The following is a 16935-nucleotide window of genomic DNA, read 5'->3' as shown; positions in this document are numbered from 1 at the left end:
AGAAATTCTAGGTAAATGGGCCCTGTAAGACAATTTTGCAACACAATAGGCCCAATCAACTGAATGTCGATGATACCACACCACATGGTTACAGAGAAGCGATGTTGAAAATTTGTATCTACAGTGTCATGTGGATTTTCGTCTGATCACCTATGAGAGTTACAGGTGTTGTTGATACCATCATGGGTGAAAGTAGCTTCATCACTAAACAGTATTAATGGAATTAATCAGCGATTAGCATTTACCCACTGACAAAATTCCAATCACTGGGCATCATCTCCTGGTTGAAGGTGGTGTACCCGCTGTATGTGAAATGGATACAAGCCGTGCTCACATAATGTTCGCCATACTCTTGTCTGTGGAACACCAATATGCACAGAAATTCTTCGTGTGCTAATAGTAGGACTACATTCTACTGACTGAAGAATGTGTTCTATTTCATTCACATTTTGTTCATTTGCACATTCAGAAGAAATATTAGCACTATAACTGTACCAGTCTTGCACAGTTTGGTGTAAACACTAGTAAATGCTCTTTAATCCGGTAATCTGCCGTCGTCGACGGCAGATTATCTACAAGCAGCAGTAGCATTTCCACCACGAAAACCATAGACAAACACCAAATCGGCATATTCAGCATGTGTGAAGATGTGTGGCATTCTTAACAACACTTCTATCACAAACAGCATCAGATTATAACTTCTTGGTTCACATCTGATTCAGGGTGCTGTATGCACCAGTTTCACACAGCTATATCTCTGTATCCATTGATAATTGGACACATGCTTATATGAATTTTTTTACTCAGAATAATCGATACTATAACCTCCCAAAATATTTACTATTCCTCCTGAATCACCCTGTATATATGCCGCCTGGGATATCAGCCCCACCATGGAATACAGGTTAATATGTTTAAAATATAAATTAACTACATCAAATATCTAAAAAACTATGAAAACTAATTTTTGATATTTACATTTCTATTTAAATAAGTCTTTGCTGATATTTTACCCATATGACAGAGCATATTATCCAAAAAAATTAACTCACCTCTGTTGGATGATCAATGAGCTGCTTTGAATGGCTGCCATGAGAATTATCACCTGTTGTTCTGCTTCCAAAAGGAGAATACTAAAGGAAAATAAATAATACTTATAAACTCAAATTTCACATAATGCTAACTATGAAATATTTTCTGGGCAGCACTGATATGTGCATCATTCAAGAAAGCAAAAACATATTACACAGCATATTTTGTATATGCAGCTTAATTTTAACTTCAGTTTAACAAAAATCTACAAACCATTATAATACGAGAAACAGTGTATTACTGATAACTTAATATTTCTTTAATCCATTATTAGGCATATGTGCAAGATCAATCTGATTTCCCCTCCCCCCATTTATTTTAACTCTTTTTTTTTTTTTTTGTTTTTTTGTTTTTACTCTAAAACTGATCAATTCTCTCAAGCTTTAACTTACAATATCATTCAAACTAAGTTTTCTTTTCATGATTCTCTTTAACAAGAAATTTTTGTTGTAGTGACAAGTTAAAAACAAAAAAATCAAAAAGGATTATATTGCAGTCCACTACTGATACAACAAAACACAAAAGACAATTACAAATTCTGACAGATGGAATATGACTGCACCATATATGCTAGCAGTTCTCTTGCAGAGAATAGCAGTTTCAATTAAGCGTTAATATTATTCAATTATACAAGGCAGAAACTCATGTGCATCTAGCCATTAAAAAAAGAAAAAAAATACTAAACATGGCTCTGTGACTCTATTAACAGACAGGCAAAAGATTAACTGATTGTCGGTACAAACTACCATCTGATGTTGTGGAAGTGGGTAGTTTGAATAAATTTAGGGAAGAATTAAACATAATATTAGAGGGGTGAACAGATGGGGTGGGTAATTTGTTTTTCATTACTTCCTTTTGTAATTGACATTACTAATACTAGGAATAATAATAATAAAGATAATTTATTGAATTTGGCCTTTCAAATGCCCTTGCTGCAACATCAGTGACGCAGATATTATTTTAACTCTAACAGTCTGCTGCTTTCAGTCTACTCCTTCAAACTTGTGTCTCATGCACAAACTAATGCAGTACCTGCCCATAATGACCAGCCCAGGATGGCCAAAAAGATTTTAAACCCCCAAATTCACCAACATTCCAACAGAAATGTCTAAAAGGAAATTCTTCCAGCAGCTGAAGCAGAATGCAATGTGTTCCAACACTGACAAGAATACTAAGCAAGGAAGAATAATCTTTTCGGCTGCTTCCAATCCCAAACCAAGCATCATTCACACTCAAGAGCCATTGAAAATGGATTGACCACAACTTCAGATTCTCCTCCTCTCACAAAACAGCAACAGATCAACTATGGGGCAATGACTATTAAGAGAATGGCTGCAAGGACAGCTGAAGGGGTTCTGTCAATGATATAAAGAATTTTGCCCAGAGAAGGGGGGGGGTTGTCTCACTGTATAAGGCAATGGTTAGGCTGCATACAATTCTGGAAGCAACATTTTAAGGATGTGAATCTGTCGGAACAGGTGCAGCAGAGAAAAGCAACATGATTAGTCAAGGAAACAAAAGGGTACTCTTATCATAAGACTTCAGTTCTGCAAATTTCAGTATCTGGAAACTAGACATCTTTGAAGAGACCTGATTGAAGTGTTTAAGGCTTTGAATGGATTGAGCACATTAAATGTAGATTAAATCTTAACTCTTTTTTGGATAACACACTCATGAGGGTACATAAATTTAAATAAAAAAGTATGGTTGTAGGATAAACATGCAAAATTTGCTTTCAGCCAGAAAGTGATCGAATATTGGAACAAATTTCGATCCGGATTGCAGAGGCAGATAGTCTGAATGAATTTAAGGAAGCACTGGAAAAATTATTAGAATGGATGGACAGCTGAGAAGTAAGAAATGGTTTTTTTGGCTGATGCTATATAAGCTTGCTTCCTTGCATCATTCCACTACTAATACTAAACTAATATGCTAACCTTCAGTAGGATCAATATCTTCAAACGAGAATTGATTAAAATAACAAATCAGTTACCTAACTGCTCTAGCATCATGGCAGCCCAATTTTCAAGTTATGCCTCAAAATCACTAGTCAATGTATTAATGTTCTCATAGCTTTCTTGATCAACAAAATAATCACAGAAGTCTGGGTTTCTTCTTCTTCTTGGCTGAAGCATAGCATGATTCTCACATAAAACAAATACATCAGCCAGTCTGTTGGACTTTTGACTAATCTCAGTCTCTTCAAAATGACGCAAATTATTAGAAAAATGTATGCTTCATTACTTATCAGCCCAAATCTTCAGTGAAAGACCAATATATGCCTATTACGGAAGGAAAAAATGGTCTATCATAACGTGCCTAGAAAACTTAATCCTTAACATCCTTAACTGCTGAAATCGGGGGGGGGGGGATAGACCTTCATGCTGTTGCTCTGGCCGCATGGAGGACAATTCTAGAGGAATTTGATTTCCATTAAATTCCTCCTTTCTCTACAAGAACAATTCTTTCCAATCAATGATCCTGTGTTATCCTTCATTAAGCTCATTCTATTAAAGAGAATATTTTTATATTTATGGCCTTTTTTTTTCTTTTATCAGAGATGGAAATTAAAATGTAATCATAATAAATAATATTATAATAACAGTTCAATCTGTTAATTTTTACAATAAAATAACAATTCAAATAATTTTAGTAGAATTTTGAAGATATTTTAAGTACACGCCTATACACCATTTAACATTCTAATACCAATACCATGATTATAATGTTACTATGTAACATTATAAGGGCATATTTTCCAGAGGTGCATATCCACTTGAAATATCAAAATTTTGGCACTTTCCAACTTGATACAATGGATTTATGAAGGATTTTGCTCATATTTAATATTTTTATTACTAGCTCTCTATACTTCTCAATAAATCCTAATTAGGCTACCTATTAATTACTGAGTGCATACAAAACAAATGTCATATTTTTATGTAATGTTTTAATCTCCCATCATTTTAAATTAAATTATTATCTAGAGTGGATGCACAATAAAAAGTAATATAACTACCTAGTGAACTTTATCTATCGTTCAAACTTTATCTATTATTCTAAACATTCAAAATATTTAGAATAATACAACTTTCAAAAAATACTTTTCCTTGAAATTTGGTTACTATATCAAATACATATCATAGCAAGATTCTATACTAATAGGTTTTTCAAAAAGAGGCAATTTTTTATGAGTAACATTTTATATTTTAAAGTGAAAGTTTTTTCCAATGTTAGTAGTAGTAGTAGTAGTAGTGGCACTTGATGCAAGAAAGCAAGTGTAGGAGCTTATGCAGCATCAGCCAAAAAAAAAAAAAAAAAAAAAAATCACACCATACCCTCCAAATGCCTGTCCAGTTCCTCCTTAAATTTATTTAACCTATCAACTTCCACAACGACAGATGGAAGTTTGTTCCAGCAATTAACCACCCGCTGGCTAAAGGCAAATTTCCGCACATCTATTCTACATCTATCCTTTCTTAATTTGAACTTATGTCCCCGTAGGTTCGTATTCTGAACAAGTGGGAGGATCCCATCAGAATTCAGCGTGCTCAACCCATTCAAGGCCTTATAGACCTCAATCAGATCACCGCGCAGGTGCCTAGTCTCCAGCCACTGCAATTTGCAGAACTTAAGCCTCTCTTGGTAAGAGGATCCCTTCATTCCCCTCACCAATCGTGTTGCTCTTCTCTGTACACGCTCAAGCAAATCTACATCCTTCCTAAAATGAGGCCTCCAGACCTGTACGCAGTACTCAAGGCGTGGCCTGACCATTGCCTTATACAGAGGGACAATCACCTCCTTTTCGCTGCTAGCAAAATTCCTATATATCATTGACAAAACCCCATGACCTGCCCTAGCAGCCTGTCTACATTGCTCAGAAAACTTCATATCTGACTGCACAATTACTCCCAGGTCTTTTTCATTTTCTACCACCTTAAGTGTAGTACCACACAGTTGGTACGTTTCTCTGGGGTTACTTCTACCCATATGCAGTACTTTGCATTTGTCAAGGTTAAACTTCAGTTGCCACTTCTTAGCCCATCTGCCCAAATTATCTAGATCCTGTTGCAGTAGCACACTGCCATTACTGTCATTAACAACCCTGCCAACCTTCGTGTCATCTGCAAACTTCGACATTAAGCCTGATATACCTTCATCAATATCATTGATAAATATACAAAACAACAGTGGACCCAACACCGAACCCTGTGGGACTCCACTAATAACATTAGTCCACGAAGAGCAGCACCCATTGATTACCACCCTCTGTCTTCTCCCACTTAACCATCCTTTTATCCATTGTAGCAACTTACCCTTAATACCATTCTGCTCCAATTTGTACAGTAGTCTTCCATGCGCAACAGTGTCAAAAGCTTTCCTGAAATCCAAGTATATGATATCAAAATTATTTTTTGCATCCAGTTCCTTTGTGACCACATCATAATAACCAATCAAATTTGTCAGACAAGACTTTCCCTTAACAAACCGATGCTGTGTCTGAATTATTGCTGCAGTCTTGTCTAGATGATCCTGCAATGCATCTTTAACCAGTGACTCCATTATTTTACCCGGAACAGAAGTTAAACTAACTAGTCTGTAATTACTCGTGTCACCCTTCGAACCTCCTTTGTGAATTGGGGATACATTTGCACATCTCCAGTCCGTGGGAACCTCCCCTGAATCCAAGGATGCTCTCATAATTATGGCTAAGGGTTTGCTTAGTTGCTTTGCCGCCTCCTTTAATATAACTGGATAGATCCCATCCATCCCAGGTGCCTTTCTTATGTTTAACTTCAACAATTTCTCCTCCACTTTGCTCTCAGTTATTACAAAATCATTAAGCACACTGCTACAATTTGATAACCTTCTTCCATTTTCAAACTGTAATAATTCCTCACGTGTGAATGTAGATACAAAATACTCATTCAGTTTGTTTGCTATCTGAGCAGGATCATCAACAGTCAAACCATCGATGTCAAGTGGACCAATCATATTCATCCCCTTCCTTTTAGAGTTTATATAAGTAAAGAAATCCTTGCTGTTTTTCTTAGCATCTTTTGCCAAAGATTTCTCGTAATCCGCCTTTGCCTGCCGAACCTCCTTTGTGACCTCATTACAGACTAGCTTATATCTGCTACAGATATAAGCTAGTCAAATTGTTGTTATTGAATAACAACAATTTGAAACATTCTCTTATCTCTGCTTTTTTTCACATCATGACCAAATCAGCTGGTCTAAGGTGAGGAGTGTTTTTTTTAAGGTTTTTCATCCAGTGAAGCAGGTAAACTAGTCAAAAAAGATACAAAATTTTGATGTCAAAATAGATTGGTAACATTATCCATTATACGGATAAAGGGATAGTTAAGTGGGAGAAGACAGAGTGGTAATCAATGGACCGCTTCATTGACTAATGTTATTAGTGGAATCCCACAGGGTTCCATGTTGGGCCCATTGTTGTTTTCTGTATTTATCAATGATATTAATGAAGGTATATCAGATTTAATGTACAAGTTTTCAGATGATACGAAGATTGGCAGAGTTGTTAATGACAATACACTACTTCAACGGGATCTAGAAAAGTTGAGCAGATGGGCTGAAAGGTGGCAACTGAAGTTTAACATTGACAAATGTAAAGTACTACATATGGGAAGCAGTAACCCCCAGAGTAATGTATCAACTATGTGGTACTACACTCACAGTGGTAGAGTGAAAAGGACCTGGGGATAATTGTGCAGGCAGATATGAAGTTTTCTGAGCAATGCAGATGGTCTGAAAGAGTAGATCATGGTGTCTTGTCAATGATATACACAATTTTTTTTAGCAGGAATAAGGAGATGATTATCCCCTTATATAAGGCAAATGGTCAGGCCCCACCTTGAGAACTGTATTCAAGTCTGGAAGCATCATTTTAGGAAGGATGTAGAGCTGCTGGAATGAGTACAGAGAATACCAACAGAATTGGTGAATGAAACAAAGGGTTACTCTTACAAAGAAAGATATAATTTCTGCAAATTACAGCATCTGGAAACTAGGTATCTGTGAGGTGATCTGATTGAGGTGTATAAGGCCTTGAATGGTTTGCACAAGCTCAATGTTGATGGGATTCTTCCTCTTGCACAGATTAATCGCCTTGGGCGGCATAAATTCAAATTGAGGAAAGACAGTTGTAGAATAGATGTGAGGAAATATTCATTTCCTCACATCTATTCATTTCCTCACATCTATGTACGGACTAAAAGGTTAAAAGTAGCCACAGGCAGAGATGAAGGTGAGTCTTGCACAACTTCTATTAGAATAAGTAGCGACCTGGAGTGAGGGGTGATGAGGATTTCAGAGACTGATGGCAGTCATCATGAAAAGGTGGGTATATGGGATGTGTTAAGGTAACTAATAATAAGGATAGGTACATATATCCTTGCATGTATACCAATGCTAGAAGTATAGTAAATAAATTTGATGAATTTGAAGTGTTGGTCAAGACATCAAAGGCAGATATTGTTCGGATAGCAGAGACGTGGTGTCACACAGATATAAGGAATGCAGAACTGGAATTTTGGGAGTACAATGTGTACAGAAATGATAGATAGGATAGGAAGGAAGGTGGTGCTATGCTGTTAAATAAGAAAACATAAAATCAAAAGAAGTGCATCCAGTTGGTATAGATGAACAGTGCACTGTTGAGTCAGTTTGGTGTGATATAAGCACTGCGAAAGCAAAAATAAGACTAGGAGTGTGTTCTAGGCTTAATGACTCGAATGAGTACAATTAACAATTGTACAGAGAAATAGGGTGGGCTAGTAAATCAGAATGTCTTATAATGGGGGATTTTAATTTCCCAGATATTGACTGGAACTTGTGGGTTGGTCACTCACACACTAGTAAGAATTTTGTGGATTTATTGAATGATTGTTTTCTGCAGCAGCATGTTCGAGAGGCAACCAGAGAGTGTAATACTTTTGATCTGGTTATCAGCAGTGATCATTCACGAATTAAGAATTTGCAGATAAAGGAACCACTAGGTGGCAGTGATCACAGTGTACTGATGTGGGATTTACTTAAAGATATAATTACCATCACGCGTAAAGGAAGGGGTTTTTGCTTCCGTAAAGGTGAGTATAGTGGTCTCAGACAGTTTTTAAATTCTGTACAGTGGGATCAACTGAAGATGTTACCAACAGTAAATTCTAAGTGGGAAGCATTCAAGGAATTAATCGTGGATGCTACTAAAAGCTTCATACCTATTAAGAAATATTGTTCAAGGTTTAGGCCTAAATGGTTATCAAATGAACTAATGAGACTCATGACAGAGAAGAAAAATGCATGGGATGCATATAAATTATCAAGCAACTCAGAAGTCTATGGCAGATATAAGCTAGTCTGTAATCAGATCACAAAGGAGGTTAGGCAGGCGAAAGCAGATTACGAGAAATCTTCGGCAAAAGATGCCAAGAAAAACAGCAAGGATTTCTTTACTTATATAAACTCTAAAAGGAAGGGGATGAATCTGATTGGTCCACTTAATATCGATGGTTCCATTGTTGATGATCCTGCTCAGATAGCAAACAAACTGAATGAGTATTTTGCATCTACATTCACGCAAGAGGAGTTATTACGGGAGGGAAATGCCAGAAGGTTATCAAATTGTGGTAGGGTGCTTAATGATTCTCTAATAACTGAGAGCAAAGTGCAGGAGAAATTGTTGAAGTTAAACATAAGAAAGGCACCTGGGGTGAATGGGATCTATCCAGTTATATTAAAGGAGGCGGCAAAGCAACTAAGCAATAGCCATAATTATGATGGCATCCTTGGACTCAGGGGAGGTTCCCACGGACTGGAGATGTGCAAATGTATCCCCAATTCACAAAGGGGGATCGAAGGGTGACAAGAGTAATTACAGACCAGTTAGTTTATCTTCTGTTCCGGGTAAAATAATGGAGTCACTGGTTAAAGATGCATTGCAGGATCATCTAGACAAGACTGCAGCAATAATTCAGACACAGCATGGGTCTGTTAAGGGAAAGCCTTGTCTGAAAAATTTGATAGGATATTATGATGTGGTTACAAAGGAACTGGATGCAAAAAATAATTTTGATATCATATATTTGGGCAGTGTTAGGTGGGTCGGAAAACTGCTAGCTTGGGGGGGAGACAAAGACTAATAGATTAACAGTAGCCATTAGCAGAGGTGAAAGATTCTTGCACTGCTATTGGAATGAGCAGAAGCCTGAAAAACAAGATGCAGGATATTTCAGAGACTGCTGGAAGTCATTGCGGTACAAGTAAACACATGGGTTGTGTTAGGGTAGCTAAGAATAGAAACAGGTGCATGTATACTTGCGTGTACACCAATGCTAGGAGTTTAGTAAATAAATTTGATGAATTTGAGGTATTGCTCAAAACATCAAAGGGAGATGTTGTTGGGATATCAGAGACGTGGTGTCACACAGATATAAGGAATGCAGAACTGGAATTTGGGGAGTACAACGTCTACAGAAAAAATAGACAGGATAGGAAGGGATGAGGGGTTATGCTATTAGTTAAGAAACACACAAAATCCAAGGAAGTGAAGCCAGTCGACATCGATGGACAGGGCAGTGTCGAGTCAGTTTGGTGTGACATAAGCATAGTAAATCAAAATTGAGAGTAGGAGTGTGCTATAGGCCTAATGACTCTGATGAGTATAAGATACTGTACAGGGAAATAGAATGGGCCAGTAAATCAGAGAATCTTATAATGGGGGATTTTAATTTCCCAGATATTGACTGGAATTTGTGGGTTGGTCACTCACACACTAGCAAGGCTTTTGTGGATTTATTGGATGATTGTTTTCTACACCAGCATGTTCGGGAGGCAACTAGAGGAAGTAATACTCTTGATCTGATTATCACTAGTGATTCTTCATGCATTAAGAATCTGCAGATAAAGGAACCACTAGGTGGCAGTGATCACAGTGTGCTGAAGTGGAATTTACTCAAGGAGATAACTACCATCAGAGGTAGAGGGAAGGGTTTTTGCTTTCGTAAAGGCGACTATGATGGTCTGAGACAGTATTTAAATTCTATACAGTGGGACCAACTGATGATGTTACCAACAGCAAATTCAAAATGGGAAGCATTCAAGGAACTAATCTTGGAAGATACCAAGCTTTACATACCAACCAAGAAATATTGTTCAAGGTTCAGGCCTAAATGGTTGTCAGATGAACTAATGACACATATGGCAGAGAACAAAAATGCATAGGATACATACCAATTAATGGGTAACATGGAAGCCTATGATAGATATAAGTTGGTCTGTAACCAAGTCACAAAGGAGATTAGGCAGGGAAAGGCAGATTATGAGAAATCCTTGGCAAAGGATGCAAAGAAAAACAGAAAAGATTTCTTTACATTTTTAAACTCAAGAAGGAAATTGATGAATCAGATTGGTCCACTGGATGTTGATGGTTCAACAGTTGAGGATCCTGCTCAGTTGGCTAACAATCTAAACGAGTATTTTGCATCTACATTCACACATGAGGAGTTATTCAGGAAGGGGAGTGTCATGGGTGAAGTAAACATTGGGTAACATGGAAGTAAACATTGGCAGTGAGCTAGATGATTTTCTAATAACTGAGAGGAAAGTGGATAAAGGAACCACTAGGTGGCAGTGATCACAGTGTGCTGAAGTGGGATTTACTCAAAGAGGTAACTACCATCAGGGGTAAAGGGAAGGGTTTTTGCTTTCATAAAGGCAACTACGATGGTCTGAGACACTATTTAAAAATTCTATACAGTGGAACCAACTGATGATGTTACCAACAGCAAATTCAAAATAGGAAGCATTCAAAGAACTTATCTTGGAAGCTACTAGGCTTTACATACCAACTAAGAAATATTGTTCAAGGTTTAGGCCTAAATGGATGTCAGATGAACTAATAAGACATATGACAGAGAAGAAAAATGCATGGAATACATATAAATTAACACATGACACAGAAGCCTATGATAAATATAAGCTGGTCTGTAACCAAATTACAAAGGAGGTTAGGCAGGCGAAGGCAGATTACAAGAAATCTTTGGCAAAGGATGCAAAGAAAAACAGCAAAGACTTCTTTACTTATGTAAACTCTAGAAGGAAGGGGATGAATCAGATTGGCCCACTTGATATCGATGGTTCAACTGCTGATGATCCTGCTCAGGTAGCTAACAAACTAAATGAATATTCTGCATCGACATTCACACATGTGGAATTATTCAGCGAGTGGAATGCCAGAGGTGTATTCAACTCTGGCAGTAAGCTAGATAATTTTGTAATAACTGAGAGTAAAGTGGAGGAGAAATTGTTGAAGATAAACACAAGAAAGGCACCTGGCGTGGATGGGATCAATCCAGTTATATTAAAGGAGGCAGCAAAGGTAGTAAGCAAACCCTTAGCCATAATTATGAGAGCTTCCTTGGACTCAGGGGAGGTACCTATAGACTGGAGATGTACAAATGTGACCCCAATTCACAAAGGAGGATCAAAGGCTGACATAAGTAATTATAGACCTGTGAGTTTAACTTGTGTTCCAGGAAAATTAATGGAGGCACTGGTTAAATAAGCACTGCGGGATCACCTAGACAAGAGTTCAGTTATAGCTCGGACACAGCATGGTTTTGTTAAGGGAAAGTCTTGCCTGACCAATTTGATTGGATACTATAATGCACAAAAAAAGAACTGGATGCAGGAAATAACTTTGATATTATATATTTGGATCTGAGAAAGGCTTTTGATACTGTTGCACATGGAAGACTGCTGCACAAATTGGAGCAGTGTGGCATTAGAAGCAAATTGCTGCTATGGATAACGGGATGGTTGAAGGGGAGAAGACAGAGTGTGGTAATCAATGGACACTGCTCATTAGTGGAGTCCCTCAGGGTTCAGTGCTTATATCAAGCTTAAAGTCCAAGTTTGCAGATGATACAAAGGTTGGCAGGGTTGTTATGGACACTACTGATGCTATGCTGCTGCTGCAACACGATCTGTAAAGGTTGAGCAGATGGGCTGAGAAGTGGCAAATGAAGTTTAACATTGACAAATGTAAAGTACTACATATGGGAAACAGCAACCTCAGAGCAACGTATCAACTCTGTGGTACTACACTGACAGTGGTAGAGAATGAAAAGGACCTGGGGGGTAATTGTGTAGGCAGATATGAAGTTCTATGAGCAGTGCAGATGGGCTGCAAGAGTAGCGCATGGTGTCTTGTCAATGATATACAGGAATTTTTCTAGCAGGGATAAGGAGGTGATTATTCCCTTGTATAAGGCAATGGTCAGGCAACACCTTGAGTACTGTATACAGGTCTGGAGGCCTGATTTCAAGAAGAATGTAGAGCTGCTGAAATGAGTACAGAGAAGGGCAACAAGATTAGTGAATGGAACAGAGGGTTGTGCTTACGAAGAAAGGCTTAAGTTTTGCAAATTACAGTGTCTGGAGACTAGGCACCGGCGAGGTGATCTGATCTGATCTGATAAAGGTGTATAAAGCCTTGAATGGTTTGAGCATGCTCAATGCCGATGGGATTCTTCCTCTTGCTCAGAATAATCACCTGAGAAGGCATAAATTCAGATTGAGGAAAGAAAGATGTAGGATAGATGTGAGGAAATTTGCCTTTAGCCAGCAGGTAATTGGTTGGTGGAAGGGACTTCCATCCCTTGTTGTGGATGTTGATAGCCTAAAAAAATTTAAGGCTCAGCTGGACAGGTTATTTCGAATGAACGGAGGGGTGAAATGGAAGTGGTTTTTTTTTTTTTTTTTTTTTTTGGCTTATGCTGCATAAGCTTGCTTTCTTGCATCATATGCCTGTACTAATCCTAATGCTAATATAACAGAGAAAATAAAATGGGCAGTGGTGACAAAAAGAATCAAATTTCCAAGGTGGCCTTGGTCAACTAACCCCAGGGGCTCACATCTGGTGAGTATGGGCTTGGCACACCCAGGGTCCTGAGCTGGATATCATCATTCTTCTCTTCCTTGGTGATTCCCTTTTATTTCTCTCTGTCTCTTGGGGTAGTTCAGAAAATTTTTTTTTTTACTGTGCAGCATAAGCCTTAGGCTTCCTTGCACCATATGGCTAATAATAATAATAATAAACTGCTGTGATTAGACATCTCAATTTAAAAAAAAAAAAAAATACCTTTAAAACATTCATGTATGATGAGTGGACCAGCTGGGTGGAGGCACCAAATCACAATTTGACACCAACAGGATGAAACGACCAACAATTTGACTAGTTGTGAGCTAGTGAAAAATTAATAGGAGTTTCCAAAACAGAAAGTTGCCATCATTCAAGAAATTTAGAATTAGCAATGCCCAGATGAGAGTGAAGATTATGTGCTCTTTGAAAAAAAAAAAAAAGTGAAAGACAAGAATAAAGATGCAATCTTTGAATTCAGTGAAAGGTAATATTAGGAAGGATAAGTGTGACAGTAGAAATGACACGTTTTTAGCATTCTGAGAAGTAAAAGTTTAATTCTACACTGGCCTTTTGTCTAAGCATAATTTCAAGTTACAGGGGAGTTGTTTAGACTGGATTGCAGGAAGTTTTATTTTAGCCAGCAAGTTATAAATTACTAGAATAAGTTACCTATGTGGGTGGTAAAGGCTGACAGTGTGGGGAAATTCAAAGGTCAGCTGGACAATTACCTAAGGGAAGAGGGAAATGAATAGGTTGTTCATTTCCTTTTCCCTTATTAATTTTTGTTATTATTTTTTAAATTTTCTTATTATTATTATTATTAATTTGTTTCTATTCTTATTATTTTATGTATTTTTTCTTATTTTATTTTATTATTATTTTATTTTTTTTTTTTTTTTGGCTGGTGCAGCATAAGCCATAGGCTTCCTTGCACCATGTAGCCATTACTAATACTAAGCACTTGAGAATTTGTCTCAAATACATACAAGCTTTTCCCAAAATTTAACTTCTAAAATATGGGTGCACATTATGGTCAATGCCTCTTATTCTGAAAAATACGGTAGCTATTACAAAGTAGCATAACAACCCACAAGCAAGACCATTACTAAGCTATTTGCTACCTTCAGCAGAAACTATAATGCCACCCTACGTAAGAAAATAAAAAGTGGGTTTTAATTTTTAAATATTACATTTACTCATTTCATGTCTAATTTATTTCATTTATCATATTAGGTTTCTAAAAACGTTAATATATTTTATTATTTTTTTCAATTTTGCTATGGAAGTGCTGATCCTCTGCAATTCCTGCAGTGCTTAGCAATGACTGAAACTGTAAATAAACTTTTACATCTGCACAAGTTTGCATGTTCTTTTAGAGCAGGGTTCACTTGGTGCTTGCTGTTCAAAACAAATGCCAAATTGTTTTTGAGAATATTACTCATACACCCCTATATTTTTGAAAGGATAAGAGGTAATCATCAAGTGAAATACATGCCAACCTCATTATGCACATACTAAAATTAAGTGGGGGAAATCAATTCTCAGAGCAAATTCATGAGGATGAATTTGCTCTCGGAAGCAGGGACAGGGGATACTCACTTAATTCTAAAACTCAATTTCTTCTTTTAAACCAAAATGCCATGGAGTTTGCAAGTGAAATTTCAGATTGGGAAAGTGGTTATTGAAATAATCATGGCTTGCTGATCATAATGCAACAACCAATACTAAAAACTGATAAGTCCACTTTATACATCAAAAAAGGGCTGTACAGCACCTACACCAATACCAAAAATAAATTACTGCAATCATTTGATAAAACTATTATTCCAACACTTGGTGTATCTTTCTTTCAAACCATATGAGTAAAACAGACATTTGTCTGTTTGTTAAATCTGTGCAAACACCTCTTAAGAACTTGCAGCAAATAAAAGACTAAAGTTCTGCAAATTCCAGCAACTATAAATTAGGCACCTGCAAGGAGACTTGAATGAAGTGTATATGGCCTTCATTTACTCAATCCATTTAAAAAAGAGATGGCATCCTAATTCTTGATCAGATAATGCATATAAGCAGACTGACATAAGTGTTTAGGACCTTAAAAGGATTAAGTAAATTACCATCTTAACTCTTGCTCAGACAACATACAAGGGAACATATATTTAAATTTAAAAAGTATGTTTGTAGGATAGATGTGCAAAATTTTGCTTTCAGCTAGAGTGATTAATTGTTGGAAAAAACTTCTATCCGGTATTTTGGAGATGGGTAGTTTGCATAAATTTAAGGAAGAATTAAACAAATTATTATAGGGAATGGTTGGATGAGGTGTATAGTGCAGTTTTCTTTTTGTTGTTGTTTTTTTTTTTTTTTTTTTGACTGATGCTATACACGCTTTCATCATTTGCCACTTTTTATTAATATTAATCTTGTAACTTGAATATGTATGAGTTTGTTCAGTATATTCTGAATAGAGAAACTGTTTAGTTTTATTTTTATTTATAAAACCTTACCTGAACAGGCAATTTAATTGCTTCTTCGGATATTTTGTCCCTTAGCTTTTTGAACATGATATAAATTTAATAATGAATTCGCTAACACCAAGTAATGCAGATGTAATCATTAAATGCAAACAAATTTGGTTCCAGTTGTACACAGAACATCTGATTAAAATTCATTTGAACCACACCTGCAAGAAATGCGTGATCAACGATAGGGTTTATTTACTTCCTTCAAAGTTTGCAATTATATTTTATAACAAAAAATGAAAGAAACACTGGCGAAAGGCAAACTGGTAATTAACAAGGCACAATTCATTACATGACTGCACTTCAAGAATGCAACTGGGTCACTTCAAAAAACTTCGACCTCTTTCAAGAGATTTTCTTAATTCTTGTAGACGGTAAGGCAAAAACGTCACCTACACATGCATATTTTTTAAACCAATCAGCCTTACAGTGTAACAAATCGCATCGCTCATTCACTCACCAATGCAAGCACCAGAAACAGCCTATATAGCCAACAGTTGATTCCAGTATTACAAAACTTGCCAATGTGTACAGCACAGAAGTGAATAACAGAATACCCTATAATTTTCAAGTGTCTCAATATCTTCATTATATAATCCACGGGTATTGCTAATTATTTTCAATTGTTAAATTTAATCAAACTACCCACTTCCACACTACCAAATTGTAGTTTGTTCCGACAATCAATTCTGCACTTTCATAGTACAGCCATCCATTTTCTGTGCAAGTGTGTATCCTCTTGTGTGGGTGTGTTGTCTGAGAAAGAGAAAGAATACCACCATTAATTTACCTCAATCCAATTAAGGCCTTAAATACCTCAATCAGGTCTTTATGCAATGCCTCTTTTTCAAGTGCTGCAATTTTAAGAAAATAAGTTTTTTATGGTAAAAGTACCACTTTGTGATCTTGAGCATTCTGATTGCTCTTCTCTGCACCCGTTCCAAGAGATCCATTTCTTTCTTAAAATAAGGCTTCGATGGGATAAAACCTCTTTGTTCATGCTGGAAAAGTTCTTATATATCACTGACAGAACCCCTTTAGCTCTTCTAGCAACCTGTATGCACATGTCCGACTATGCAGCAATAGGGTCGCTTTCGTTCTCCACCACCTCGAGTGTGATACCATCCGATTTTGACATCATATAATCGGATTTCAAGAAGCCTTTTGATACTGTTGCACATAAAAGACTGCTATACAAACTGTAGCAATGTGGAATTAAGTGAAAGTTACTGCTTTGGATCGGGGCAGACCTCAATATTTGTGGAATTCTGTTTAAGAATTACTTGCGGGGCTCTGAGGTTCTGGGCAAAACTTATACGGCCTGTTTTTTTTTTTAATGAATTTTTAATTTTTAAATTTTACGGTATTCAAATTTTT

The 16935-nt window shown here is 36.8% G+C and overlaps 1 protein-coding gene across 3 annotated transcripts in view; it reads right to left on the bottom strand.

The window, feature by feature from the left end:
- Positions 1-16079, bottom strand: part of LOC150079328 (uncharacterized) — a 486833-nt gene extending 470754 nt beyond the window's left edge. For all 3 annotated transcript variants that reach the window (XM_090382736.1, XM_090382738.1, XM_090382737.1), the window contains exons 1-2: positions 15544-16079; positions 1053-1133 (exon numbers count right to left, since the gene is read on the bottom strand). In XM_090382736.1, the coding sequence (XP_090238862.1) occupies positions 1053-1133; positions 15544-15600 (138 nt within the window). In that variant the 5' untranslated portion in view covers positions 15601-16079. The remainder of the gene's footprint in view (positions 1-1052; positions 1134-15543) is intronic.
- Between the last annotated feature and the right edge of the window lie 856 nt (positions 16080-16935).

This window comes from Mastigoproctus giganteus, chromosome 10, assembly GCF_048544385.1.
Source record: "Mastigoproctus giganteus isolate SK-2022 chromosome 10, ASM4854438v1, whole genome shotgun sequence".
Taxonomy (NCBI): Eukaryota; Metazoa; Arthropoda; class Arachnida; order Uropygi; family Thelyphonidae; genus Mastigoproctus; species Mastigoproctus giganteus.
Note: the sequence above shows the minus strand (reverse complement) of the source record. Positions and strands in the feature narration are given on the sequence as shown.